The following is a 23193-nucleotide window of genomic DNA, read 5'->3' as shown; positions in this document are numbered from 1 at the left end:
AACTATTTTTTTTTGTGTTAAACTTTTTTTTTGTTTTCAACAAAATATATATATATTCACTCAACCTTTAGTTTTTTGGAAGCAATACCAACCTGGCTAATGACAAAGTGCAAGTTGTGGCTTCATCTACAAGTATATTCCACTTGTAATTTCGTAATTTTCCAAACAGAGATACTTAATAACCAAAACAGAATTACTATATAGAGAATTTCCCATAACCATAAGCTAAACTATATTGAACCCAAGTAATTACGTGAAATTTAGATAAACTGATAAAAAGAGTCCTTTCAATTTTAACTATAAACTATCATCAAGAGTTGCAAGGGACAGCCCCCCCCCCCCCCCCCCCCCAATAATTGGATATACTAAAACCTTATGTTAGAGAGGAAAAAAAACGACGAAAAAGACTTCTTTGGGAAATAATGTTTATATTTTATGAGATGAGAACCACTAATATTTGGGAAAGAGTCACCACAATAATGAAATATTATTTATTTATTTTTTTTCATTCGCTGGCAAGACTTCTTACCTACATATAGAATCTTTTTTTGATTATGTTGGAATAAAGTTCCTTCAGAAATTTATAAGATTGTAGAGAAAAAAAAAGAGTAACTCAAGCGGTAAAAGAAAATAAAAAGTTAAGATGTTGTACACGCGTGAGATAAATGTGGAAAACATTATGTCCATGTGTGATCAAGAAACATGTGTTGCAACATCATCAATCTGCAAGGACATGACAATAATCATAAGGATCAAGAGTTCTTTGCTATGGATGTTATATGAAATGTTTTTATAGTTAAAAAAATTAACATTTATTAGTTACATTCTAATAAAAAAATCTGGTATCATTTTGAAACGGGTGATGGCATATACGTGTAATGTTCCAGACATCTCTTTTTTCCAAAGTTTTCTCCGGTATACACATTCTCTCTCAGTTTGAACCAAACCAAAATCGGAACCGGACATTGTCTCTCTCAGTTTGGTATAACAAGAGTAAGAAAAAGACATGTACAAGAAATGTGAAATGAGAGATTACATATGGACTGATTTGCTATGAACAATCTATTTAAGTTCTGGTCTGTACTAGTTTAGACTCCTTAACCGGGACTACTGCATCTTGAACTCTTTGACATATGTTCTTGATAGAACGGATCATCAGAGCCTTGAACTGAACTTAGTCTTGGAGATGAAAAGCTCCATCCTTCCTTATGCATTGCCTCCTCGCAGCTTTCATCTTCTTTGAACTTGATGAAGAAGATGGATGACCAGTAATCTCTCACCAAGTTCTACAAAACCATTGAAAAAGAAACCAAAATGAGATTCAAGAGAGTAATTTCAAAGGGGAAGAGAGTGAAAGAGTGGTGTTATCTTACCATCTTGATCAATTGCATCACTTCGTTTAATGCGTTTTTGAAGAGATCAGGGTGAGTTAGATCTTGAGTGGTTAAGATCTCTTGCCGGGTTTTATGAGATAAGTTTACTTCCATTTCCGCTCCTGCAGTCAAGGAACTGATAGTTAGATTTAAGCAAAGAACGAACACCTGAGACAGGTTTATGAGGAAGAATGAAGATACCTGCAACGATGAACTTCTCCATGATATGTCGAGCCATGTAGATTCTTCTTGTCGAATCATCTACCGGGATTTTACCATGATCATACACTTCTTCATAGAAATGCAATGTTTCTCCAGCGTAGCAGCTAACAACATACAAAACATTTCGTTTGAATAAATGGCGAAACCGGGAGAAGAAAATGAGAGATCATACACATCAAATATAGTACCTATCAGCAAACTCCATAAACGATTGGCGAAATCTTTTATTGAGAAGAAGCTTATCGAGTGGCTCGTTAGGATCAACAGGTCGAAACTCCTCCTTTCGAAATAATAATCCACTATCAGGTATGCCTAAAGCTTGACCCATTCTTTGAAACTCAAACTGTTCTCTTTTCTTCAAGCTGATTTGTGAAAGAAGAGGTTGGTTGCTCGAGATGGAGAAGAAGACAACTACAAGAATCCCACCCTGAAAGAAGAATAAACTCACAAGTCTGTTAAAAGTACAACTGCAAAATGATAAAGCAAAACCTAGGCATGAGCTTTCATACCGTGACCAAAAGTACAAATCTTGAAGCAACCTGAAGCCAAGAGATTTCATCATAAATCTCGTTTAACACAAACGCTGTTACCCATATAATGATTGAAGTGGCTGAGACAAGGATTCCTTTCCAGAGATCTCTAAGCTCATCAAATCTAAATTCTACATGTCGGACAGCTCTTGTGAATGCAATTAAGGCAAGGACATAGAAAGCATGAAGGCCTGCAACTGGGAAAGTCCATCGAGGACCCATGTGGCATTGACGATTGAGAGGCCTTTTTGCGTGGATTACTATAAACAAAATCAAAAAGATTATGAGTTATTATCCAAAACCAAAGACAATTTGCAAAGTACAAAGCAGAGTTTCAGATTCTTACTTGCAGATACAAAGATCCATGGCAACAAAACAAGGGGTAGAAAAATGTATGATCTTACGGGTGGTAGACGTTTCCTACATTGCAAAGATTATACATATAGCCAAATAACATGAAAGACAATTAGAATTGTAATCCAATGTCCCCTGATAATCGAAAGCATATTGAGTGAGATTGATCCTTACTTGACAAATATGAAGTATAGTTGAAACGCCTGAGTTATACGGCAGCTCATCAGCAAACCGAATCCAAGTGGTCCTTCGATCCACACTAAAATCAAACATTACAAGACTACAAATCAAATTCTAACAGTCAACTTGTTTATGAAGATGAGGAATCATGGGTTTTCGAAACAAACCTGCCCAAAGATAGCAATATCGCCACCAATGTTTCGTCCTGATTCGAAGCAAATTAACTGACATCTAAGAAAATTAAAAGGAAATCTTAGTATAGAAAACTCAACAAATGAAGTGAATTCTTAAAACCAGTCGAATCATCAAGTAGTCTAACCATAATTGAGAACAAAAGGTTGAAGCTGGAGACAACTTGAATAACAGGGATCCAGAAACTGCTACTGTTAGTACGAGGAGCCTTGTGAATCAAACACGGTAAGACCGAACGCGATAGAAGCCTAGTAAACAAAAGTGAAATCCATCAAGACAGAATCGAACTTAATAAAGAAATGAAACAACTTGGGAAGTTCATTAAATTAAAGCTTATAAACTTCCAAATCTAAGTATTTGAATCTTGCTATCAAGATACTATGAGTAAGAACATCTAAAAATTCCCAGCTAAAAAGAGCTGAAACGAAACAAAAAGACAGATCCTTTGGGTAATCCTAAACAAAAGCAATTCCGATGAGACATAATATCAAACACTTACAAGACCACCATACGAACATTAAAAAAAAAAAAAAAACGATTGAAACCCCAAAAATTAGAGATTGTTTTTTTCCGACCCAAGTCAAGAAGAGAGTCAAACAAGCAAAGCAAAACCCAGTAAAATAATAAAAACTCAGATCTTTCACAACTAAGAAGATGAAAAGAAGAAGACAATACATACACGAAGAAGCAGATTACTGAAATTGCAACGGCGACGTAATCGCTGGGACAACCTCCAGTTTTAGCACATTCATTCGCCATATCAGCTCTCTCTCTCTCTCTCTCTTTCTTTCTCTCTTCTCCCAACTCGAATTCTGGGTTTTATGAGATTTTATTTTGGTTTTCTGGTTTTCAAAGCTTGTTGCTTTAATGTCAAGGTAAAGTGTGCAAATCTCTATACAAAAAAAAAAAAAAAAAGAATTTTAATTTATCGGATGTTGGAATTTAGAAAATTGAAAAAAAAAAGGTTAACATCTTTAAAAAATTCACATTTCGCACAAGAGAAGAGAGACGTCTCTGTCTCTCCATTGTTCACGTTTCTGTTCTCATCTGACTTTTTTGACCGGCGAACACTTCCTTTACCGGTAATATTAAACTTAAAAAAAAAAAAAAATTAAAAAAGTAATATTTAATTTTAATAAACCAAAAGGAAAATTATACTAACATTTAGTTTCAATTTTTAAAGGGAAAACGTCCTGGTTCCCCATGAGAACTATGATATCGTACCAGATGGAGCCCGATCTTTACCCCCGTCCCAGATGGCTCTCATGAAATTCTTCTCAATCTATATACCCATATATCGGGATGTTATCGGTTTAAAGAGTGAACCGATACGATACCGTTCATACCAAATAGAAAACCAAAAATAAAACCTGACTGATGTTAATAATCCGACCCGAGACGATACATCTATAACACATCTATAACTCCATTAAAATCCCCAAATCCTCAAACCCTAAAAGCATAAAATTCTTAAATCGATCTTTGCAACCATGAGTACCGTTTCTGGAGGTTCGAGTGGTTCATCAAATGTTCGACAAAGAGGATTCGTCGTTGGCGTGCCTAAGAGATGCTGGTGTGGGGAACACATCGTGGCAAAGAATTCCAAATCCGAGCCTAATCCTTCTCGGAGATACTTTCGATGTCGAGAAGCAGCAGCAAAGAAGGTACTATGTTATGCTTTGTTTGATGTAGACATCGACCTAATCCAAATCCGAGCCTAATCCTTCTCATCAATTTTCATTGTATTCTATGATATAATGTTAGCTTGTGAACGATAACCACATCTTTAAGTGGGTCGATGAGGCATTGTTGGACGAGGTAGCAACATTGGGTGTTCAATTTGAGAGAGTAAAAGAAGAGATGAAAGAGCGTACAATAGAGACATTGCAAGAACAGAAGCTGAAATTTGAGAAGATGCAAATGGAGTTCGAAAAAGAGCTTTGTGAGAGGGTTGAAGAAGTTTTGTTGGAAGCAAAAGCTGAATTGCAATGTAGGATGAATAAGAGTATAATTGTATGTGTTTTCGGTTTTATGATCTTGTTTGCTCTGTTTAAGCTTGTATGATGAGCTATTGTAAACTATTGTTCGGTTGTAATCTATTGTTGTTCGGTTGTATGCTCTGCTTTATGCTCTTGTTTGTTTTGGTGTTGAGTGTGAACTCCTGTTGGTGTTGCTATTGCATTTAATAAGATAAGACATTCCACATTTCATAAAAGGCAGAACATGATGAACACATGTTCTGAAAACAAGCAGAATGATAACGTTTTGAAATCATGTTCTCAACATGATCACAGACCAAAAACATAACCCTACTAGTCTATTCGACCAAAATACAGATCCAACTAGTCTCTTAAACCAAAAAACAGACCCCTACTACCATAATCTTCAATATTCAGGCTTGTGAAAGTCCTCCACCACCTTGAGATAGTCCTCCACCACCCTGAACAACTTCTCCTCCACCAGATTGAGAAAGTCCACCACCATCTTGAGAAAGTCCACCACCTTGAACAACTTCTCCTCCACCACCCTGAGAAGCCTGAAAACCAGATCGGATTATTAAATCCATCGATTCAATTTGAGAAATCGATGGTGAAATTTGATTTTCTAGGGTTCGTCGCGAGAGAAAACAAAAAAGAGGTTAAAATGTGATTTTAGGGATTTCTCGGTTGAGGGTTATGTTTCTAATCGGGTCAAAATCAGGTTTTAATCGGGTCGAAATCAGGTTTATTTTGGTTTGTAAACTTCGTCACTCGGTTAATCAAATAGTAAACCAATTAAACCTATAGCAATGGTGAAATAGATGATATCTTCTATTCTCATGGAGATACAAAACGTAAATTACAGATATATGGGTATATAGATTGAAAAGAATTTCAGGAGAGCCATCTGGGACGGGGGTAAAGATCGGGCTCCATCTGGTACGATATCATAGTTCTCATGGGAAACCAGGACGTTTTCCCATTTTTAAATATAAATTTCAAGTAACAGTACTGTCACTAAAAAAAGCATGAAACTTCAATCATGATTGGTTTTTCACTTTTCACTTCATTAAATGTATAGAGATCCAATTTCACACTTTTGTCCTTTGTGACAGACTTTGGTACAGTAAATTTTGCAATAACCACCCTCTCTGTTATAAATTCTTGACAAAACCACTCACTAATAATGTAAACTTTTCAATTCAGCCCCATTGTGTAAACTTTTGTTTATTTCACTCCAGTGACTTGATCTTGGAGTTGGAACTATATCGCCACAACAGACCTCCAACCAAATTGTTGACCGCGTGCGAGGCCATCGGAACAATAAGGCTCGACGATAGAACCGCTGCGTAACCGTAGACTATACCAACAATCGAAGCCCTGAAAACATTTCAAGAAACCACAACAGAATTCAAGATTTGTTCTTATTCGATTCTCATTAGCATTGAGCATTGAGGTACCAAAATGTATGATAAAAGTGGTTTACCAAACTGCAAAAGAATACTTTCTTCCACTTCCTAAATGAAGTAAACCGAAGATGAGTCCAACCGCTACAATACCGTTCCAGTTGGTTCCGACTAAAGGCATCAATGCACCTCTAAAGAGCATTTCCTGTGAAATCATCAACCAAAACCAATGAACAAACTACTATTTTTGTGTTTGTATCTTACTATCTTTGATTGTTAAACTGTTACCTCACTAATTCCAGTTAGCATTGCGACAACAAGGTAATCTAGAGGTTCGAGCGAAGTAAGAATCTGCAAGTAGTGAATACCAAAGAAGAGAATAAGTGGAGTTATAGAGAACCGTATATGACTGTAATTGAGTAATGGATCTACCTGTCGGTTTGCTGCTTCACTAGAATCAGCAAAATCTGGCCAAGATTTAAGTAGCAAGGACCTGCTTGATGATATGAACACAACAATTCCAGCAATTAACCCGAGATGCCAAGTTTCAAACCCAACTGCACACAATACAAACCAGTCTTGGTTATTTATTCTCTGAAATGGTAATTACATAAACCACATAATCAGTTCTTTTTGAAATGTTACATGGTATGTCACTAGAGCAGTCTGGGACCTGTAATCCTCCAGTGGAAGCAACATGAGATGCCTACTAGTAGCAACCAAATCAGTTAGATGCAAAGGTTAGAATCACAACAACAACAAAAAACCAAAAACTTTCAAATGGGATTCACCTTCCTGATGATCAGACCTAGTGCAGCCATTAAACCAGAAGTTACAGTGCACGCCTGAAGCACTTCTTCTCGAGGAGCAACGACAACAACATCAGTATCAACTTGAGCTTCCTCAAATCTTGGAGAAGTCACTTCTTCTTCTGTAACATTTCTTGTGGTTATGTCTTTACCTTGTTGAGACTCTCTTTTGGGTTTCTTAAGTGATTTACGACTTGAAGAGGCTCTTACATCAAACTTAAAATTCTGAATATAATTAATCAGACAATTAGATCATCTGTTAGCAGATTTTATTCAGACCAAGAAGAGGCAGAATCCAAGAATCTTACAGTAACTGCTTGTACTGCTGGAGCAACATATAGCTTAGGGTTGGAGCCAACTGATCAAGTAAGCACAATTCAACCCAAAAAAAGTTCAAAATCTTTATAGAATACACATACTATGATGATATGGAGTTAGGAATCGAACTTACCTACCTGGACGAGGACGAAGGAGATGAAGAGAAGTTGAAGCAGCTCCTCTGCTCCAAGATTGCAGAGCGATAAAACCCATCAGAGTATGTTGTGCCGATTCATAGAGAGACTCTGATTCCAAAACAAACAAGAGGAAGAAGAAAGCGTTGCAAGGCCTATACCTGACGACAAACTCCTCCGAAACGAGAGGTCCGTGTCTCGCCAGCTTCATACGGCGTCGTTTGAAGGATTGCATAACAAAAAAAAAACCCTTCCCAATTAGAAAAGGATTGCAAAGAAGTGAATCCAATTCCAAAAAGGAACAACGTTCAAAGAAGACTCTTAAAACTCATTCATTGTTAAGATTAAACTAAACTTAATCCTAAAAGGACAAGGATTAATTATGATTCGTAAAGCTATATAAATAGAGGCACATAGGTGACTTCTCTTTCACCAAACATCTTATCATCTTTCTACTTCTTCTTCCTATTCATACGCTCCAAAATCATGGCCACCACCAAGAAGATCTTTAGCTTCGTGCTCGTGATCATGTTTCTCTTTAGTTGCACCTCGGCTAAACTATACAAAGTCGGTGGTGACTATGGATGGACTGTGAAGGACGACTCTTGGGTTGAACATAAGCAATTCCACGTCGGAGATTCCCTCGTCTTCGAATACGATCAGAACGTCAACGACCTCGCTCAAGTTTCCAGCGCTTTAGAGTATGATTCATGCGATGCTTCTTCTCCTAAAGTTGTTTACAACACCGGATACGATGTCGTAACCTTCAAGGAACCAGGACATCATTACTTCATCACCTCAAATCATATTGAATGCGTCAACGGACTTAAACTCGACGTTCTTGTCGTCCATGACACGTCACGTCCAATTCCTTCTTCACCACCACCACCGAGCAAGAACCATGAGCCATCACGTCCAATTCCTTCTTCACCACCACCACCGAGCAAGAACCATGAACCGTCACGTCCAGTTCCTCCTCCACCACCACCGAGCAAGAACCATGAACCGTCACGTCCGATTCCTCCACCACCACCAAGCAAGATGGGAAGGATCTACAAGGTAGGTGATTCCAAAGGATGGAGAGTCTACAACAGTTACTACTATTACAAGTGGAGTAAAAATAAACAATTTCGTGTTGGAGATACTCTCTATTTCGAGTACAACAAGGACCTCAGCGACGTTAGAGAAATCAGCGATGATCTTGAGTTCAAATCATGTGAATCAAATTCTACCGTAGCCGTGTACAAGACAGGACACGATCTCGTTAAGCTCACTAAACCAGGAGTGCATTATTTTGTAAGCTTAAAGACCGGTCTTTGTCAGGCTGGCATTAAGCTTCGAGTCACGGTGCAACCATCAACCGAAGATGTTACTTTGCCCGATGTTCCCAAGAAGCTCTCACCTATTAACCGCTGCAACAGGTGGAGGTGGTGGTTATGCATTATCAGACCTCATCACTAAGCATTCGGATCAACTAACTAATCAACCATGGGGAGTTTTAGTTTAAGGGTTTTTTTTTTTTTTGGTTATTAAGAGTTTTTGATTTTCTTTTGGTTTTTAGTTGTTCAGTGGCTGAAATACATTGTTTCGTTTATTTTTTTTCATATATTTTTCTTTAATTTTCGACGTTTCTTTATAGTTTGATCATGAACGTGAACATGCTCCATTATATGACAAGGGACACCTGAGTGTCCATCACAAAGAGACATAAGTCCGCTCTGTTTTCTCTTGACAATTTCAAGATTTGAACTTTTAATGTGGCATAGTGCACAATTTCGATCAGAACAAGTTGAAACTATCGACAAAAGCTCGTCTCTTATTTTGTTCCCCTCTTATTAGATTACATACATGATGAGGTGATATACAGAACAAGCGATATACAGAACATGATGCCTCATAACATACATGAGCAGGTCTCATTTTACCAACACTGCTAAAGGCATATTACATTGATGATGTCTTAAATCATTTGTTCTCCCCTAATCAGCCTTAATGGTACAAGACGTGAACCTAGTTGTGCAAACGGTACAAAAAGAGAATTTCAGGTTTGAAACTTTACCGAGTTATAGGAAGGCCAACTCGACCGGACCGGCTAAAACAAGAAAATGAGAAGAATCATGGAATAACACGGCTAAACTTTCTGCATTCATTAGGAGACCTCTGCTCTTCCCCTTGGCAGAAGAACAAAGTCGCGGGACACCACGAGAAGCAGTTTCCGGTGAGCTGCAAGTTCGCTGAGCCAGGCTTCAGAGCCATCAAAGGACCCGGTACAACACCGAATAAGAAATTCCCACCTAGCAAGAGTCTCTGAAACCGGGCGAATTCGGATCCCGACGATACTGTTTTCAAGACGTATTGTGTCGGAATCATACCAAAGAAGTTGTTGTTCTCTAAGGACAAAGCTGAGAGCTTTGGTGATAAACCCAAGAACAGAGGTAACACGCCTTGGATCCGGTTGTTGCTGAGATCGATTGATATAAGCTCGCTGGGGAGACTCATGGGGGAGTAGTAAGGTGAGTCTAAAGAGGTGAAGCCGTTGAAGGAGAGTGTTAGCTGCTGTAGAGACTGATGAGTGAAGATGAAAGATGGGATTGAGCCGCTGAGTTTGTTGTGGGCAAGATCAATCACTTGGAGAGAGCTGTAAAGTTTGAAGCTTTGAGGGATGGTTCCTCGGATGAGGTTGTTTCGCATCGAGATTTGGACTAGAGACTCCGGTAACGATGACGGGATCCGACCCGAGATCCGGTTATCGCTAGCGTCGAGGTAATAGAGGTTTTTGAGTGAGCTGAGATCGGGGAACTCGCCGGAGATGTTGTTGACTTGGATCTCTAACCGTTTTAGGCTGGAAAGACCGTTAAAACTCGCCGGAACAGAGCCGCTGAGGCGGTTGTTGTCGAGGAGGAGGTCCACGAGAAGCGACATCGACCCGAGGGAGTCGGGTATGGATCCTGAGAAGGAGTTTCCGGAGAGGGCAAGGCCGGTGAGACGGGTGAGATTGGAGAGTGAGTCGGGGAGTGGACCGGAGAAGTAGTTGCCGGTGAGATCGAGGGTGTGGAGATAAGGGAGGTTGAAGGAGAAGGAAGAGAGGGAGCCGGAGTAACCGGCCTGGTCAAAACTGAGCTCTGTGACCCGACCCGATACGCAGCGGAGCCCGCAAGTGAATGTGTCGCTGAAGACATTGTCGCAGGGATCGAGTGAGAAGTCCCAGGTACTCAGACAAGAGCCTGGACTCATGGATTTGGCATCTACTGAGCTTTTCAAGTCTTTGAGAGCTTTCACATCACCCCAGAATGTCTTGGACTCTACTGACGAAGATAATAATAAAGTGGCTAAGAGAATTGCAAGTAAAGACATAACTAAAGAGAGATGCTTTGGTTTCTGAGACATGTTTGGAAGAAGAAGAAGAAGTGGAGCGGGGTTGGAGTGAATAAGACCGTTGGACTTGGATGAGAGGCTCGTGTGATAAGGAACCTTGTTCTGAAACTTCAAAGACACAAGAATTTATTATATATATAGAAATAGTGTGTGATTATGTCATGTGTGTGTGAGGGTCCATCAGTCAACATCTGTATAGTGAGGTGTGGTTGGCCCTATACACCATTCTCCTTTAAGATTCCAAAGCAGGATAACTCGTGAATATGACCAAAAGTTGTCAAAATCTAAATTGAAGTCTTGGTTGTTGACATAAAAAAAATAGAAGTTATTATAATAGCCTTATAGGGGAGCAAGGTTGGTGCAAATGCTAGATCTAATTGTCACTATTATTATCTCGAGGAGCAGCAACAAACAACATCAATGGAGTCCTTTTTAGCTTGAGCTTCCTCAAATTTTGGAGCAGAAACTTCTATTTTCTGTTACATTTCTTTTTGTTATGTCTTTACTTTGTTGAGACTCTCTTCTGAGTTTCTTATGTGATTTACGAAGAAGAAAAACAACCAAATTTTTATTGCTGAGAGTATCCTATTTAAGGTTTTGAGCTTTTTGTTGCTTAGCATTGTCGATCAGAACAAGTTTAAACGTTTGCTGAAGCTCTTGTTTTTATTCTCTCTTATTGGATATTATGTTACATTATGACACATGAGAGATATAAGGTATGTATGATTACTTGGAACCAATTTTTCGATCAGACAGGGATTCGATAAGTGGGATCGAACATCTTCAATACAAACAACAAGTTGCCTTTACCCCTTGTTATCCTGTAAAAAGAACATCTCTTTAAAGATTCAAACGGTTGACTGTTCCATAGAGAAATGAAAACTATCTTTTCACAACTGACCGTAGTTCCTCGTCCACATAGGTAATCTCTAGTTCACCACGTGGGGTATCATCAGGTGCTTTTACAGGAATCTGCACAGCATACAGTAATCAGTAATATAAGCATACGGTGTATGAATCAGTACAGGTTCTCTTATAGACGCACGCACATATAGCAGCAAGAGTTTTGGTGTACTTACAAAGCCGAGAATTTTATACATTTGGAGTTTCACAGCAGCCTTCTTTGAACTGAGGGGTGTCAAGTCTCCAGTTACCTATAAAAACATTGTAGTGTGCTATTACAAATTCTGCTATAGGAATATTACTAACCAAAGATGAAAACGCTATATCGATGATAAAACTTTAGAATTAGTCCTCTTTGTTCTTGCCTAGCCAGCCACAATGGACATGATCATACATATATGTGATTAGTACATTTTAAACATTGTTAGCACTGGATCACATCAATAGGTTTCCACATCACAGACACAGAGAAAAAGAGCTTCGTATATGGTCTAACACAACTCAAACCTACTCGTGAATGGTACAAAAAGAGAATTTAGCGGTTTGAAACCTTACCGAGTTATAGAAAGGCCAAGTCTCCATGGTTTGCACCTTTAGTGTATCCATATTGATAGATTGGTAGTTGGCTATTGATCTTAAGAACCTTGGTTTCTGTTACATTGTCAAAGAGACAGAGGAAATGTCACAACAAGCCAGCAAAAATAACATATACACACAACAACAACACAAGTTTCAAAGATACAAGTTCTAACCTTGGCTTGCAAACGCAAAGCAGAGGTTGTATAAATGAGCTCCCATTTCCCATTGATTAAATCAGACTTCAGAGGCTCCTTTGTTGGGTTTACTGCTTCCACCTTACGTGCTAACTATGACGATTTAAACAAAAGTCACTCAGTCACATTCTCTATACCCTAAATGTACCAAAACTATTCTCAAGCACGCTAATGGTTCCTACAGGAAGAGAGAAATCAAGAACCTGATCAATCCGACGCTGATCATCAGGCGTAGCAGTGGCACCACGTTCAAGAGGCTCAATGGCTTCTAGAAGTTCCTGTTTGAGCTGTTTCTGCTTCTCAGCTCGACCCTTCTTTGTCAGAAACACAGGTGGAAAGCTGAAAACAGCTTGGATTCTCAATCTTACCCGATCACCTTTTCGAATACTTTGTAAATTTGTCGGAACAGCAAAGCCACTGTCGTCCGACTTCATAAGACTTCCGGTAAGACTAAATCCGGCGGCCGGAGATATTAAAGCTCCAGTCTTTAAGCACGAAGGTAAAGCCATGGAAAATCAAAACAGGAAAAAAGCTTTTCCAATGGAGTTTTAAGAGTTGAAAACTCTGTTCGAAGACAGACACATAAGAAGGGAAAAGAGAGAGATCGTTGCTCGGTCTTCGCCATGGTTGACATTTGACAAGACACACCACCGCAAGTCAAAGATATGATTTTTTCCTCACCCTCTCTCAAACGAGAGGCCCTCGTCGTTTCCGATTCATTACGGCGTCGTTTGAAACAAATGTAAAAAGAAGAGCTTTTCCAAACATTCCACTAAAATCAAGAAAGAGAGCAGCAATAAGACCCAACTGATATTGAGACTAGAAAACTATGGAGTGCATTAGTTATGTGGCGACTTGAGTTCTATCAAGGCTAAAGTTACCTATATCATAAGCATTATGCAATTACCACTCCAAGAGACTCTTACGATCCCAAATCAGCTCATGGACTGCACGGTCGCTATTCTTTGGTGGTAGACTGCAACTCATAAATTCTGTCATATTTAGCACAATTAATTTCTGAATAGCTGCTTTCAGACTCCCTAAAGCTTGCATTGCAGAAATAAACAAGTTATGCTCCGCTTTCCTATGGTCTGGACCCTCTCTAAGCTCAAAAAAGGCTAAAGTTGTATGGGTTGATGTTTGTCTACCAAAGCATGAAGGTGGATTAGGCCTCCGCTCTATAGAGGAGGCAAACAAAGTCAGTACTCTAAAGTTGCTTTGGAGGATACTATCTGCAAAAAATTCTTTATGGATTAACTGGGTCAAACGATACCTCATCTGTTCGGGCTCATTATGGTCTGAAAAAATTAACACATACACGGGTCTTGGATTTGGAGAAAACTCCTCAAGTATCAAAACATTGGAAAACAGTTTCACCGTGTTGAGGTGAGAAATGGCTGCTCTACCTCCTTTTGGTTTGATGACTGGAACTCCTTAGGTCGACTATATGATAAAATTGAGAACAGGGGTCCTATCGATCTAGGAATCCCGCTGTCGAGCACGGTGGCAACTGCAATGGTCTCCACTAGGCGCAGAAACCACAGACAACCGCTCCTGAACCTTGTTGAAGAAGAACTTCGGAAATGTCAGCTTGCTTGTGTCCAGGATCAACACGATGTGGCACTCTAGAAAGGGAAGAATGATCTTTACCGCAGCAGGTTCCTGACAAAGGACACCTGGTCCCAAATACGTGTAGCCAAACCGGTAAAGGCGAATCATAAAGCCATCTGGTTCCCATTGGCGACGCCGAAATTTGCTTTCATTACCTGGTTAGCAATGAAAAACAGATTATCCACAGGAGACAGACTAAGGGTATGGAATCAAAATACAAATGCGACCTGTGTTTTTTGTAAGCACCCGCTGGAAACGAGTATGTTCTTCTTGTGCCCTTTCACCCAAGAAGTGTGGAAGAAACTAACTGAGGATCTCCTCGGGGACAGATTCACTACAAGTTGGTCTGAAATTATCTCCCTACTCACTGGCACTGACCTGGACAAGACAACCAAGTTTCTCTTGGGCTACACTTTCCAGAATACGATCCACTCTCTATGGAGGGAGCGCAACGCTCGACGTCATGGAGAGACACCGGTTCAGGAGGCAACGCTGGTTCAACTACTTGATAAAAACGTTTGCAACAGACTCAGTACCATTGGAGAGGGCCATCTTCTTCAATCTTGGTTTGCTGCAACTCTCTATCAAGTTTAATGCTCTGTTTTGTATAATTGCTCTGTTTAGGGTTCTTTAAAATTGTCCTCAAAAAAGTCAAACACAAATTTTGTATAAGTTTATTTCTTTTGAATATAATTTAACATTTATTAAAAAAAAAAAAAAGATAAGAAATATGTGAGAAGGTTTTGTTGGGACCGAGAAGAGGCAACATTTAAGAATCTTATAGTGACTCTTGTACAGTTGTGCCGCATGCACATCGTAATAGTTTGGGACTGGAGCCAACTGATCAAGTAAGTACAATTCAAGCAAATCAAGATTTAGAATCTTTGTAGAATACACAGATGCATATGAGCATTATCGAGTTAGGAATAGAACTTACCTACCTCGATGAAGGTAACCAATAGAAGTTGAAGCTCCTCTGGTTCAAGATTTCTGAGAGATGAAACCCATCAGAGACTTTAAACAAACGAATGAAGAGTTTCACGAGGAAGAAGGAAGAAGAAAGCGTTGCAAGGGCTAATATTTGACGACAAACTCCCAAACGAGAGGTCTGTGTCTCGCCAGCTTTGTACGGCGTCGTCGTTTATCAGAGAAACACACAACATGAAAGAAGACAAAATCCAAATTTTTATTGTAACATTTTGATGCAAATTAGAACCTAGAATAACCCCTTTTCCAACACAGGGACATGAGTTCGTTTCTGATTTCTCTTGACAATTTCAAAGTTTTGAGCTTTTTTTATCTCATATAGTGCAATGTCGATCAGAACAAGCTGAAACATTTACAAAAAAGCTCGTCTTTTTTCCTATTCTCTCTTATTAGATTTTTAATGTTAGATTACATGATGAAGAGAGACAGAACAAGGTATGTTTGATGGCTCGGAACCATATCGATAAATCAGAGAGGGATTCTATAAGTCGGATCAAACATCTTCAATATAAACAAGTTGCCTTTGTCACCTCTTGATAACCTGCAAAACAAAAACATTCTTTCAAGACTCAAAACGTTTTGGATATTTGTTCATAATACATGAAAATGAAAACTATCATTCACTACTGACCGTAGTTCCTCGTCCACATAGGTAATCTCTAGTTCACCGCGCGCGCTATCAGGTGCTTTTACAGGAATCTGCACAGCCAACACCAATCAGTAAAAGAAGCATGTGGTATCTTAAATCAGTTTATGTTCTCTAATATAGCAGCAAGTAGTTTTGGTGTACTTACAAAGCCGAGAATTTTAAACACTTGAAGTTTCACAGCAACCTTCTTTGTATTGAGGGGTGTCAAGTCTCCAGTTACCTAGGTAAACATTGTAGTTTGCTAATATATGAGACTCACTTTACAAAGAATCTCCAAAAATAATGCTAGATTGATGATAAAAGTTTGGTCTTACTCCTAGGTTCTTACCTTGTTAGCCACAATGGAACGGTTTAAATCACAATGGAAAGCAATAACAATGTTCTCTAAACATAGTTTGAAAAGAGAATTCAGCGGTTAGAAGCTTTACCGAGTTATAGAAAGGCCAAGTCTCCATGTTTTGCACCTTTAGTGTATCGACATTGATAGATTGGTAGTTTGTTATTGATCTTAAGAATCTTGGTTTCTGTTGCATTGTTCAAGAAATTAAAGAGATTGACATAACAAGCACAAAAACAAAACATAGACAACAAGAAGAGCAACACAAGTTCTAACCTTTGCTTGCAAAATCGAAGCAGAGGTTGTATAAATGAGCTCCCATTTCCCATTGACTAAATCAGACTTCAGAGGCTGCTTCGTTGGGTTAACTGCTTCCACCTTACGAGCTAACTGTCTCCGTACAAACACAAGTCATTCAGAATTGTTTCTTAATCACATTCTCTAGACTCTAATATACCAAATCTATTATATTCAAGACCCTAATGATGGTTCCCACAGGAAGAGAAATCAAGAACCTGATCAATCCGAAGCTGATCATCAGGCGAGGCCGTAGCACCACGTTCGAGAGGTGCAATGGCTTCAAGAAGATCTTGTTTGAGCTGTTTCTGCTTCTCAGTTCGACCGTTTCTTGTCAGAAACGCAGGAGGAAAGCTGAAAACAGCTTGGATTCTCAATCTTTCTCGATCACCTTTTCGGATGCTCTGTAACTTCGTCGGAACGGCGAAGCCACTGTCCGACTTCATAAGACTGCCGGAAAGATTAAATCCGGTGGTCGGAGACATCGGAACTGTAGTCTTTAAGCAAGAAGGTAAAGCCATGGGAATCAAAAAGGGACAACACTTTCTCTCTAATGAACTTGTAGGAGGAGTCTCTGCTTCGTTTTCAGGAGAGACTCTCTTTGAATGCAGACACAGAACAGAAGAAGAAAGAAGAGTGAGATCGTGGCTCTGTCTTTGCCATGGCTGACAGCACCAACACAGTCGCAAAGATAAGATTTTTCTCTCTCTCTCTCTCTCCTCCGAAACGAGAGGCTCTCCTCGTTTCCGATTCCGTACGGCGTCGTTTTGAAACAAATGTAAAAAAGGAGAGCTTTGCCAATTTCTTGAAATTGTCCAAAAGGCTCTACCTTTTTTCTTGTCTATACTAAAACCAAGAAAGAAACACAATGCGAAAGTGATCATTTAAAATTTAAATTAGACTAGCAGTTGTTTTCTATAGTTCCAATCACCATGTATACAGAATGATACAACAAGACTGAGACTACAAAACTATTGCGTTCATAGTTATGTGAAGGACTTGAGTTATCATATTCTACACAGCTCCTTAACGATTGTGTTATTTAATACTATGAATCAAAGGCTAAAGTTACCTATATCATCAGCATTATGCGATTACCAACTGAATTGACAAAACTTTCAACGCGAAAAACCGAATCTTTACTATGATCACATACACAAGTAGAGGATTCTAAGTTTCCACTACGAGTTACAAACAGGAGAAAGAGAGAGAGTAGATGCATACACAATGAACGAGAGTCTCAAATATACACATGGCCACATGGGAGAGCACAACAGAACCAACAAACTCTGACCATCACTTTAACCACTCTTGAATCCTTCTCTGGTTGTGATCTTTGTACCAGACCATAACCAACTCGCTTCTCATTGGTTTAACTTTATATTACTGAAAATTCATAATGATCAACAGAAACAATATAGGAAGGTTATATGAACAATTCACGATAATTTTTTCATGAACAATTGATGTGATTAGGCTTGGTCCCCATGGGCCATGGGCCATGGCTAATTATTGTATAGTTGTTGACAGTTTTAATCTTTTCTAATTTGTGTTGATCACGAATTAGTAAATCATATTGGCTCTAAGTCTCTAACTCAGAGGTACTTCCTTGTCAAGGAGACCTTGATGATGAGTGTGGAGTACTCGTGTCCTATATATAGTTAACTAAATAAGAGTGTGGTAATATAGTCTACTTTCTTAAATTGCATGCCAAATATCCAAAATACACATGACACGGCCATAGGATTGATCAAATGTTTTTTGAAGACCTAAGGAGCCTAGGGTAAGTTATAACTCTGTGTGATCATGGTTCGATAGGTGTCTATATTCCTTTGATTAACACTTTTGATGCATTAAAAATACTATATTTTTATCGTTTTTGTATTTGTCTCATGTTCACTATAATCATCCCTAAGTTTCTCTTCTCATTTCTACATATTAGTCCAAATATGTGCAGCATATAAAAAAAAAAAAAAACTAGACAGAGACAAAAGAGGGATAGATGAATTTGGTGACCAAGATGGTTACAACAGAGGATGGAGTGGAAAAGAGGTCAATGAGCAATGTTGACAAACATGAACGATTCCTGAGAAATAATACATCAAAGAGAGCATTTGTAAGGTAAAGGAAGGTGAGCCTGTGAGGGCTAAAAAGTGTGAGACGGTAAAATGGAAATTATCCATCACTCTCTCTATATTTTTTCCATTTTTTCAACTTATATATGTTTCGACCTCAGTTCATTTATGTTTTCATGTTCATACCCTTTAGGTGATTTAGTAACAAATAGAGTAGACGAACTCTCCCAAAATTTAAGAAATAAGTTTGACAATTTTTGTCTTATATTGCTTCTTTAAAAGAAAAATTTAACCGTGTTGCCAAAAAAAAAAAAAAAAAAAGAAAAAGAAAAATTTAACCCTCACGTCCAAGGAACTAACGTAGCATGCATTCTTTTTTTTTTTTTTTTTTTTTTTTTTTTGTCAAGAACATAGCATACATTCTAAAAGGAAGTGGAGAAAGAATTTCAAATAAGGTCTGTTTGACAATGTTTTTAATATATAAAGCTAATGGTAGAAAAATGTTTAAACTTTAAAGTGTTTTAAAATTTAAAAGATTTCTACTTATTAATAAAAGATTTAAGGAAAAGATTCGTGATGAAATATCCATTGAGAAGTGTGAACTTTGCAATAGAGATGGCCTAAAAGTCGGCCAAGACAACCTACCTCTTGCGTGTAAATAGGGTTTGTTTAGCTAGAAATCAATAAAATAAAAAGAAAAAATTATGTAAGTAACACTACTATCCCAAGAACCTGTACGTTGCAGAAGAAAATCAGAGTAGTCCCGGTTTTCAATGCTCCTTACAGGCTTACACCAACATTGACCCCCAAAATAACTATCCATCATCTTAAGACATGATTAACTCTATCTAGAATTTATCTAAAGAAGCAAGAACCTTAAAAGGTTTAAACTTTAAACATACAACTTCAACAATTTCTTTAACTTGTTGCCTTGTCTCTTTTTTTCTTTTCCCATGTATTTGGTATCTATCTTGTGCATGATTTAAAACTACAATTGTTGCATTAAAATTTGATGTATACGATCCCGTACCCGAGAAACCAGTTTCGTTTAAACTTGCATGTATTTACTTAATCAGACATCTATATATTTACGCCAACTTTATAGATGTTAACGACTACCACTAGATTTTAAATAATAATTTCTAATGAGGAATTTGAGAGGTATCTCTCCTATTGGCTATAGAATTTGTATGATGTTAAATTATTTATGTATCTCAATGAAACTTTCATACTCACATGTCAATGAATGAATATGACTTTGGTCCTCCTCAAAACTCTCCTTCAAACTTGGTCAATACTTGTTAGAGATCCTCTGCAGATCCTCTGCATTATTCTTGGGAGTTCAACTTTATAGGAGTTTAGTCTCGTTTGTAACTTCTCAGTCTTTATATACATTGTAATCTCGATTATAAATCGGCAAGAAAATACAAAGATTTTCATGGTATCAGAGCCAAGTTAATATAACTCTCAAATTTTTTCTCTTCTCTCTTCTCATCTAAAACTCTTTCTTTATTCTTTCATATTTTCTTCAATCTATCTTTTCCCTTCTTCGTCTTTTCAAGGCTGTTCCAACTGAAAGTGCGTTTGGAGTTACCAACATCAAATCGCACATTCCACTGATTCTTGACTTAGATGATCACAACTATGATGCCTGGAGAGAACTCTTTCTCACTCATTATCTCACCTTCGATGTCTTAGGACATGTTGATGGTTCCTCTGCTCCTGCAAACGCTGATGATCAACAATGGCTGAAACGTGATGGACTGGTCAAGTTGTGGATCTATGGAACACTTGCCCAGCCGCTCTTCAAATCATCGTTCAAAACCGGTGGCACTGCAAGAGACATTTGGCTTCGCATCGAAAATCAATTCCGTAACAACAAAGATGCGAGAGTTATGCAGATTGATAATGAGCTGCGAACCATGGAGATAGGCGATCAGTCAATTCTAACTTATTGCCAATCTCTCAAATCGTTGGCAGATCTTCTCTCCAATCTGGATACTCCGGTCAAATGATCGCAATCTAGTGATGTACATGCTGAATGGACTCAATGAAAAATTTGATAACATTATTAATGTTATTAAACATCAGAAGCCGTTTCCATCTATTGACGATGCCAAGTCCATGCTCCAAGAGGAAGAGAGTCGCTTGAAGAAAGCTCACAAGGTCATTGCTTCACACACAGCTCATGCCTCCTCTCCTACAGCTTTGGTCACCACAACCAACACATCCCAAAATCAGCAGAATCAGACTCAACAAAGGAACAACCGTCCATGGCATCGAAAGAATCGCTTCAACAACAAAGGTCGTAACAATTTTCAGCAACAAAACTCTCTCCCTCTGCAACAACAGCGACAATAGTTTCCGACCTGGGGATCATACTGGCCAAATCCATACAATCCTTGGCAGCAACCTCTGTTTGCACCATGGGGACAATACTCTCCAAATGTTCAGAATCGAGGACTGCTAGGACCAGCTCCGAAGTCAACAAGCAACAACAATGCTGAAGCACACAATGCTGACCTGCAGCCGACTCGAGACTTCTCTCAAGCTTTCAACACCATGACCCTTACTGGTACATGGACACCGATGCTACGGCTCATTTAGCCTCCACACCAAGTACTCTCAACTCTGTTTTTAATTTGAACACCACTAAGTCAGTCATTGTTGGTAACGGTTCAACCATTCTTGTCTCTCTTTCTGGTCACACCACCCTTCCCACTTGTTCTCGTCCTCTAACTCTAAAAAATATCCTCATAACTCCAAATATTATCAAAAATCTTATCTCTGTTCAGAGATTTACAACAGACAATGCTTGTTCAGTCGAATGTGACCCATTTGGTTTTCTTGTGAAGGATCTATTCACACGGACACCTCTGCTCCGCAGTGATAGTACTGGAGATCTTTATCCATTTCATCCTTTCAATAAAACAAGCTCTCCCTCTACATGTCTAGCTGTTTCTCCTTCTATATGGCACATGAGGCTCAGTCACACCAACACCGAGACACTCAAATATCTGCTGTCTTCAAATAAATTTGTTTGTAATAAGACTAGCTTACCATCATCTTGTAATGTTTGTCAATTGGGGAAACATGTAAAACTTCTTTTTCATAAATCAAATTCTGTTTCTTCTAAACCATTTGAGCTTATACATTCTGATGTTTGGACCTCCCATGTTCCTAGTCTTGGTGTCCTTCGTTACTATGTCATTTTCCTTGATGATTTTCTCATTTTCTATGGGTGTATCCACTTCGTAGAAAAAGTGAAGTTTTCACAAATTTTTTTCACTTTTCTACCTATGTCAAAACACAGTTCAATACATCCATAAAGTCTTTTCAATGTGACAATGGTGGTGAATACTCAAATGCATATTTCAGTAATCACTTTGACAATAATGGTATTACAATTCGTTTTTCTTGCCCATATACTTCCCAACAGAATGGTAAGTCAGAACGAATGATCAGAACGATCAATAACACCATTCGAACCTTGCTCTTCCAAGCTCAACTTTCACCATCCTTCTGGGCTGAGGCTCTTCATACAACAGTTCATTTGTTGAATATTCTGCCTAGTTCCACCGTTAAATTTCAAACTCCATTTTCCATTATGTTCAAGAAAGAACCAACATATGATCATTTGAGAATTTTTGGTTGCTTATGCTATCCAAACTTAAACAATTCCACCAAACACAAGCTCTCACCAAGATCCTCACCTTGTATCTTTCTTGGTTATCCCCTCCAATATCGAGGATATATATGTCTAGATATCAAAACAAACAAAATCATAATATCAAGGCATGTTATCTTTGATGAATCTATTTTCCCAGCATCGACAAAAGAGAGTCAAATTCACACTGCTTATGACTTTCTTTATCAGGTTGATGAGCCTTCTGCAATTTTCAAAAATATTCTCCAAACAAATATCCAACCTCAAACACCTCCACCACCTCAACCTCTAGTTCCTGCTGTTACTCAAAACAATCCTCCTGATGCGGTCATTGCTCCGGTGTAGCAAGCTCTTTGCCACCCGATGACCACTAGAAGTAAAACAGGAACTAGAAAAACAAAGCAGCCAATCTCCCTTCTCACAACCACAAATATATCACCTCTTCCCAAATCTCACAAACAAGCTTTATCTGATCCTAACTGGAACCCATCAGTGACTGATGAATATGATGCTCAAATTAAAAATATGACCTGGAACTTGGTACCACCACCTAGAGATGCTAACATTGTCAACTATATGTGGTTGTTTAAGCATAAACATGATACAGATGGAAATCTGACCAGATACAAAGCTCGTTTGATAGCCAATGGTAAAACGCAAGAAGAAGGAGTTGACTACTTTGAAACGTTTGCACCGGTAGTGAAACCTGCAACTATTCGGTCAGTACATGTTGCAATAGCAAAAGGTTGGGGCACAAAACAACTTGATGTCAAGAATGCATTCTTGCATGGAAATCTAGAAGAAACAATCTACATGCATCAACCCCCAGGTTTTGTGGATAAGAACAATCCTCATCATGTTTGCAAATTAAACAAGGCTATCTACGGTCTCAAACAAGCTCCAAGGGCTTGGAATGCAAGATTTAAAGGATTTATGTCCAAGATAGGATTCAGTATGAGCAAAAGTGACAATTCTCTATTTGTTTACAAAAAAGGGAATGACATGGCTTACCTCCTCCTATA

General features: G+C 38.6%; 7 protein-coding genes across 21 annotated transcripts; 2 read left to right on the top strand and 5 right to left on the bottom strand.

Moving 5' to 3' along the window:
• Window positions 1–848: 848 nt before the first annotated feature.
• Window positions 849–3973, bottom strand: LOC147942183 (regulator of G protein signaling 1). 2 transcript variants are annotated; one of them, XM_087455785.1, is made up of 11 exons: window positions 3839–3973; window positions 3531–3743; window positions 2979–3099; window positions 2827–2890; window positions 2654–2738; window positions 2472–2545; window positions 2105–2385; window positions 1784–2022; window positions 1575–1699; window positions 1374–1495; window positions 849–1286 (listed from the first exon to the last, which is right to left on the bottom strand). In XM_087455785.1, exons 2-11 carry the CDS (start codon window positions 3608–3610, stop codon window positions 1098–1100), a joined length of 1380 nt encoding a protein of 459 aa, XP_087311911.1. In that variant the 5' UTR covers window positions 3611–3743; window positions 3839–3973; the 3' UTR covers window positions 849–1097. The 2 variants fall into 2 exon arrangements, with proteins under 2 accessions (XP_087311911.1, XP_087311910.1); XM_087455784.1 differs by having other exon boundaries at window positions 3531–3920.
• Window positions 3974–4046: 73 nt separating this feature from the next.
• On the top strand, window positions 4047–4964 carry LOC104790238 (uncharacterized protein At4g04775). Its single transcript, XM_010515944.3, has 2 exons — window positions 4047–4515; window positions 4616–4964. Exons 1-2 carry the CDS (start codon window positions 4342–4344, stop codon window positions 4913–4915), a joined length of 474 nt encoding a protein of 157 aa, XP_010514246.1. The 5' UTR covers window positions 4047–4341; the 3' UTR covers window positions 4916–4964.
• A 912-nt stretch (window positions 4965–5876) lies between these two features.
• LOC104790237 (uncharacterized) lies at window positions 5877–7868 on the bottom strand. Its single transcript, XM_010515943.3, has 8 exons — window positions 7501–7868; window positions 7354–7403; window positions 7028–7270; window positions 6882–6942; window positions 6669–6793; window positions 6525–6587; window positions 6317–6441; window positions 5877–6210 (listed from the first exon to the last, which is right to left on the bottom strand). The coding sequence occupies exons 1-8, from the start codon at window positions 7730–7732 to the stop codon at window positions 6063–6065; spliced, it is 1047 nt and encodes a 348-aa protein (XP_010514245.3). The 5' UTR covers window positions 7733–7868; the 3' UTR covers window positions 5877–6062.
• Window positions 7869–7888: 20 nt separating this feature from the next.
• LOC104790236 (blue copper protein-like) lies at window positions 7889–9101 on the top strand. The gene has a single exon (XM_010515942.3). The coding sequence runs from the start codon at window positions 7984–7986 to the stop codon at window positions 8956–8958; it is 975 nt and encodes a 324-aa protein (XP_010514244.2). The 5' UTR covers window positions 7889–7983; the 3' UTR covers window positions 8959–9101.
• Window positions 9102–9293: 192 nt separating this feature from the next.
• Window positions 9294–11029, bottom strand: LOC104790234 (uncharacterized). The gene has a single exon (XM_010515941.3). It carries the CDS (start codon window positions 10882–10884, stop codon window positions 9613–9615), a length of 1272 nt encoding a protein of 423 aa, XP_010514243.1. The 5' UTR covers window positions 10885–11029; the 3' UTR covers window positions 9294–9612.
• Window positions 11030–11516: 487 nt separating this feature from the next.
• Window positions 11517–15414, bottom strand: LOC104790233 (putative plastid-lipid-associated protein 4, chloroplastic). Of its 14 annotated transcripts, none has more exons than XM_087455783.1 (11): window positions 15101–15350; window positions 14406–14999; window positions 14199–14314; window positions 13822–14108; window positions 13430–13726; window positions 12752–13320; window positions 12528–12641; window positions 12331–12426; window positions 11952–12026; window positions 11774–11844; window positions 11517–11693 (listed from the first exon to the last, which is right to left on the bottom strand). In XM_087455783.1, exons 6-11 carry the CDS (start codon window positions 13055–13057, stop codon window positions 11621–11623), a joined length of 735 nt encoding a protein of 244 aa, XP_087311909.1. In that variant the 5' UTR covers window positions 13058–13320; window positions 13430–13726; window positions 13822–14108; window positions 14199–14314; window positions 14406–14999; window positions 15101–15350; the 3' UTR covers window positions 11517–11620. The 14 variants fall into 14 exon arrangements, with proteins under 14 accessions (XP_087311909.1, XP_087311904.1, XP_087311908.1 ...); XM_087455778.1 differs by having other exon boundaries at window positions 14387–14999; window positions 15097–15340; XM_087455782.1 differs by having other exon boundaries at window positions 14387–14999; window positions 15101–15289.
• An 83-nt stretch (window positions 15415–15497) lies between these two features.
• On the bottom strand, window positions 15498–17291 carry LOC104790232 (putative plastid-lipid-associated protein 4, chloroplastic). Its single transcript, XM_010515938.3, has 6 exons — window positions 16648–17291; window positions 16409–16522; window positions 16224–16319; window positions 15941–16015; window positions 15778–15845; window positions 15498–15687 (listed from the first exon to the last, which is right to left on the bottom strand). The coding sequence occupies exons 1-6, from the start codon at window positions 16948–16950 to the stop codon at window positions 15615–15617; spliced, it is 729 nt and encodes a 242-aa protein (XP_010514240.1). The 5' UTR covers window positions 16951–17291; the 3' UTR covers window positions 15498–15614.
• Between the last annotated feature and the right edge of the window lie 5902 nt (window positions 17292–23193).

Source organism: Camelina sativa, chromosome 6 (genome assembly GCF_030686135.1).
Source record: "Camelina sativa cultivar CO46 ecotype springtype chromosome 6, ASM3068613v1".
NCBI classification, from domain to species: Eukaryota; Viridiplantae; Streptophyta; class Magnoliopsida; order Brassicales; family Brassicaceae; genus Camelina; species Camelina sativa.
Note: the sequence above shows the minus strand (reverse complement) of the source record. Positions and strands in the feature narration are given on the sequence as shown.

What these genes read in the sequence shown, in the direction of transcription:
- LOC104790232 (XM_010515938.3), bottom strand. Translation starts at nt 16,950, where the DNA reads ATGGCTTTACCTTCTTGCTTAAAGACTACAGTTCCGATGTCTCCGACC. An exon ending in CTTCGATTTTGCAAGCAAAG is followed by an intron (nt 16,320 to 16,408) that starts GTTAGAACTTGT and finishes ACAATGCAACAG; the next exon opens with AAACCAAGATTCTTAAGATC. An exon ending in CTTGGCCTTTCTATAACTCG is followed by an intron (nt 16,016 to 16,223) that starts GTAAAGCTTCTA and finishes ATGTTTACCTAG; the next exon opens with GTAACTGGAGACTTGACACC.
- LOC104790238 (XM_010515944.3), top strand. Translation starts at nt 4,342, where the DNA reads ATGAGTACCGTTTCTGGAGGTTCGAGTGGTTCATCAAATGTTCGACAA. An exon ending in GAGAAGCAGCAGCAAAGAAG is followed by an intron (nt 4,516 to 4,615) that starts GTACTATGTTAT and finishes ATATAATGTTAG; the next exon opens with CTTGTGAACGATAACCACAT.
- LOC104790237 (XM_010515943.3), bottom strand. Translation starts at nt 7,732, where the DNA reads ATGCAATCCTTCAAACGACGCCGTATGAAGCTGGCGAGACACGGACCT. An exon ending in TCTCCTTCGTCCTCGTCCAG is followed by an intron (nt 7,404 to 7,500) that starts GTAGGTAAGTTC and finishes TTACTTGATCAG; the next exon opens with TTGGCTCCAACCCTAAGCTA. An exon ending in AAGTATTCTTTTGCAGTTTG is followed by an intron (nt 6,211 to 6,316) that starts GTAAACCACTTT and finishes AAATGTTTTCAG; the next exon opens with GGCTTCGATTGTTGGTATAG.
- LOC147942183 (XM_087455785.1), bottom strand. Translation starts at nt 3,610, where the DNA reads ATGGCGAATGAATGTGCTAAAACTGGAGGTTGTCCCAGCGATTACGTC. An exon ending in TTTATGGAGTTTGCTGATAG is followed by an intron (nt 1,700 to 1,783) that starts GTACTATATTTG and finishes GTATGTTGTTAG; the next exon opens with CTGCTACGCTGGAGAAACAT. An exon ending in TGATGCAATTGATCAAGATG is followed by an intron (nt 1,287 to 1,373) that starts GTAAGATAACAC and finishes ATGGTTTTGTAG; the next exon opens with AACTTGGTGAGAGATTACTG.
- LOC104790236 (XM_010515942.3), top strand. Translation starts at nt 7,984, where the DNA reads ATGGCCACCACCAAGAAGATCTTTAGCTTCGTGCTCGTGATCATGTTT.
- LOC104790233 (XM_087455772.1), bottom strand. Translation starts at nt 13,057, where the DNA reads ATGGCTTTACCTTCGTGCTTAAAGACTGGAGCTTTAATATCTCCGGCC. An exon ending in CTTTGCGTTTGCAAGCCAAG is followed by an intron (nt 12,427 to 12,527) that starts GTTAGAACTTGT and finishes ACAATGTAACAG; the next exon opens with AAACCAAGGTTCTTAAGATC. An exon ending in TGTATAAAATTCTCGGCTTT is followed by an intron (nt 11,845 to 11,951) that starts GTAAGTACACCA and finishes TATGCTGTGCAG; the next exon opens with ATTCCTGTAAAAGCACCTGA.
- LOC104790234 (XM_010515941.3), bottom strand. Translation starts at nt 10,884, where the DNA reads ATGTCTCAGAAACCAAAGCATCTCTCTTTAGTTATGTCTTTACTTGCA.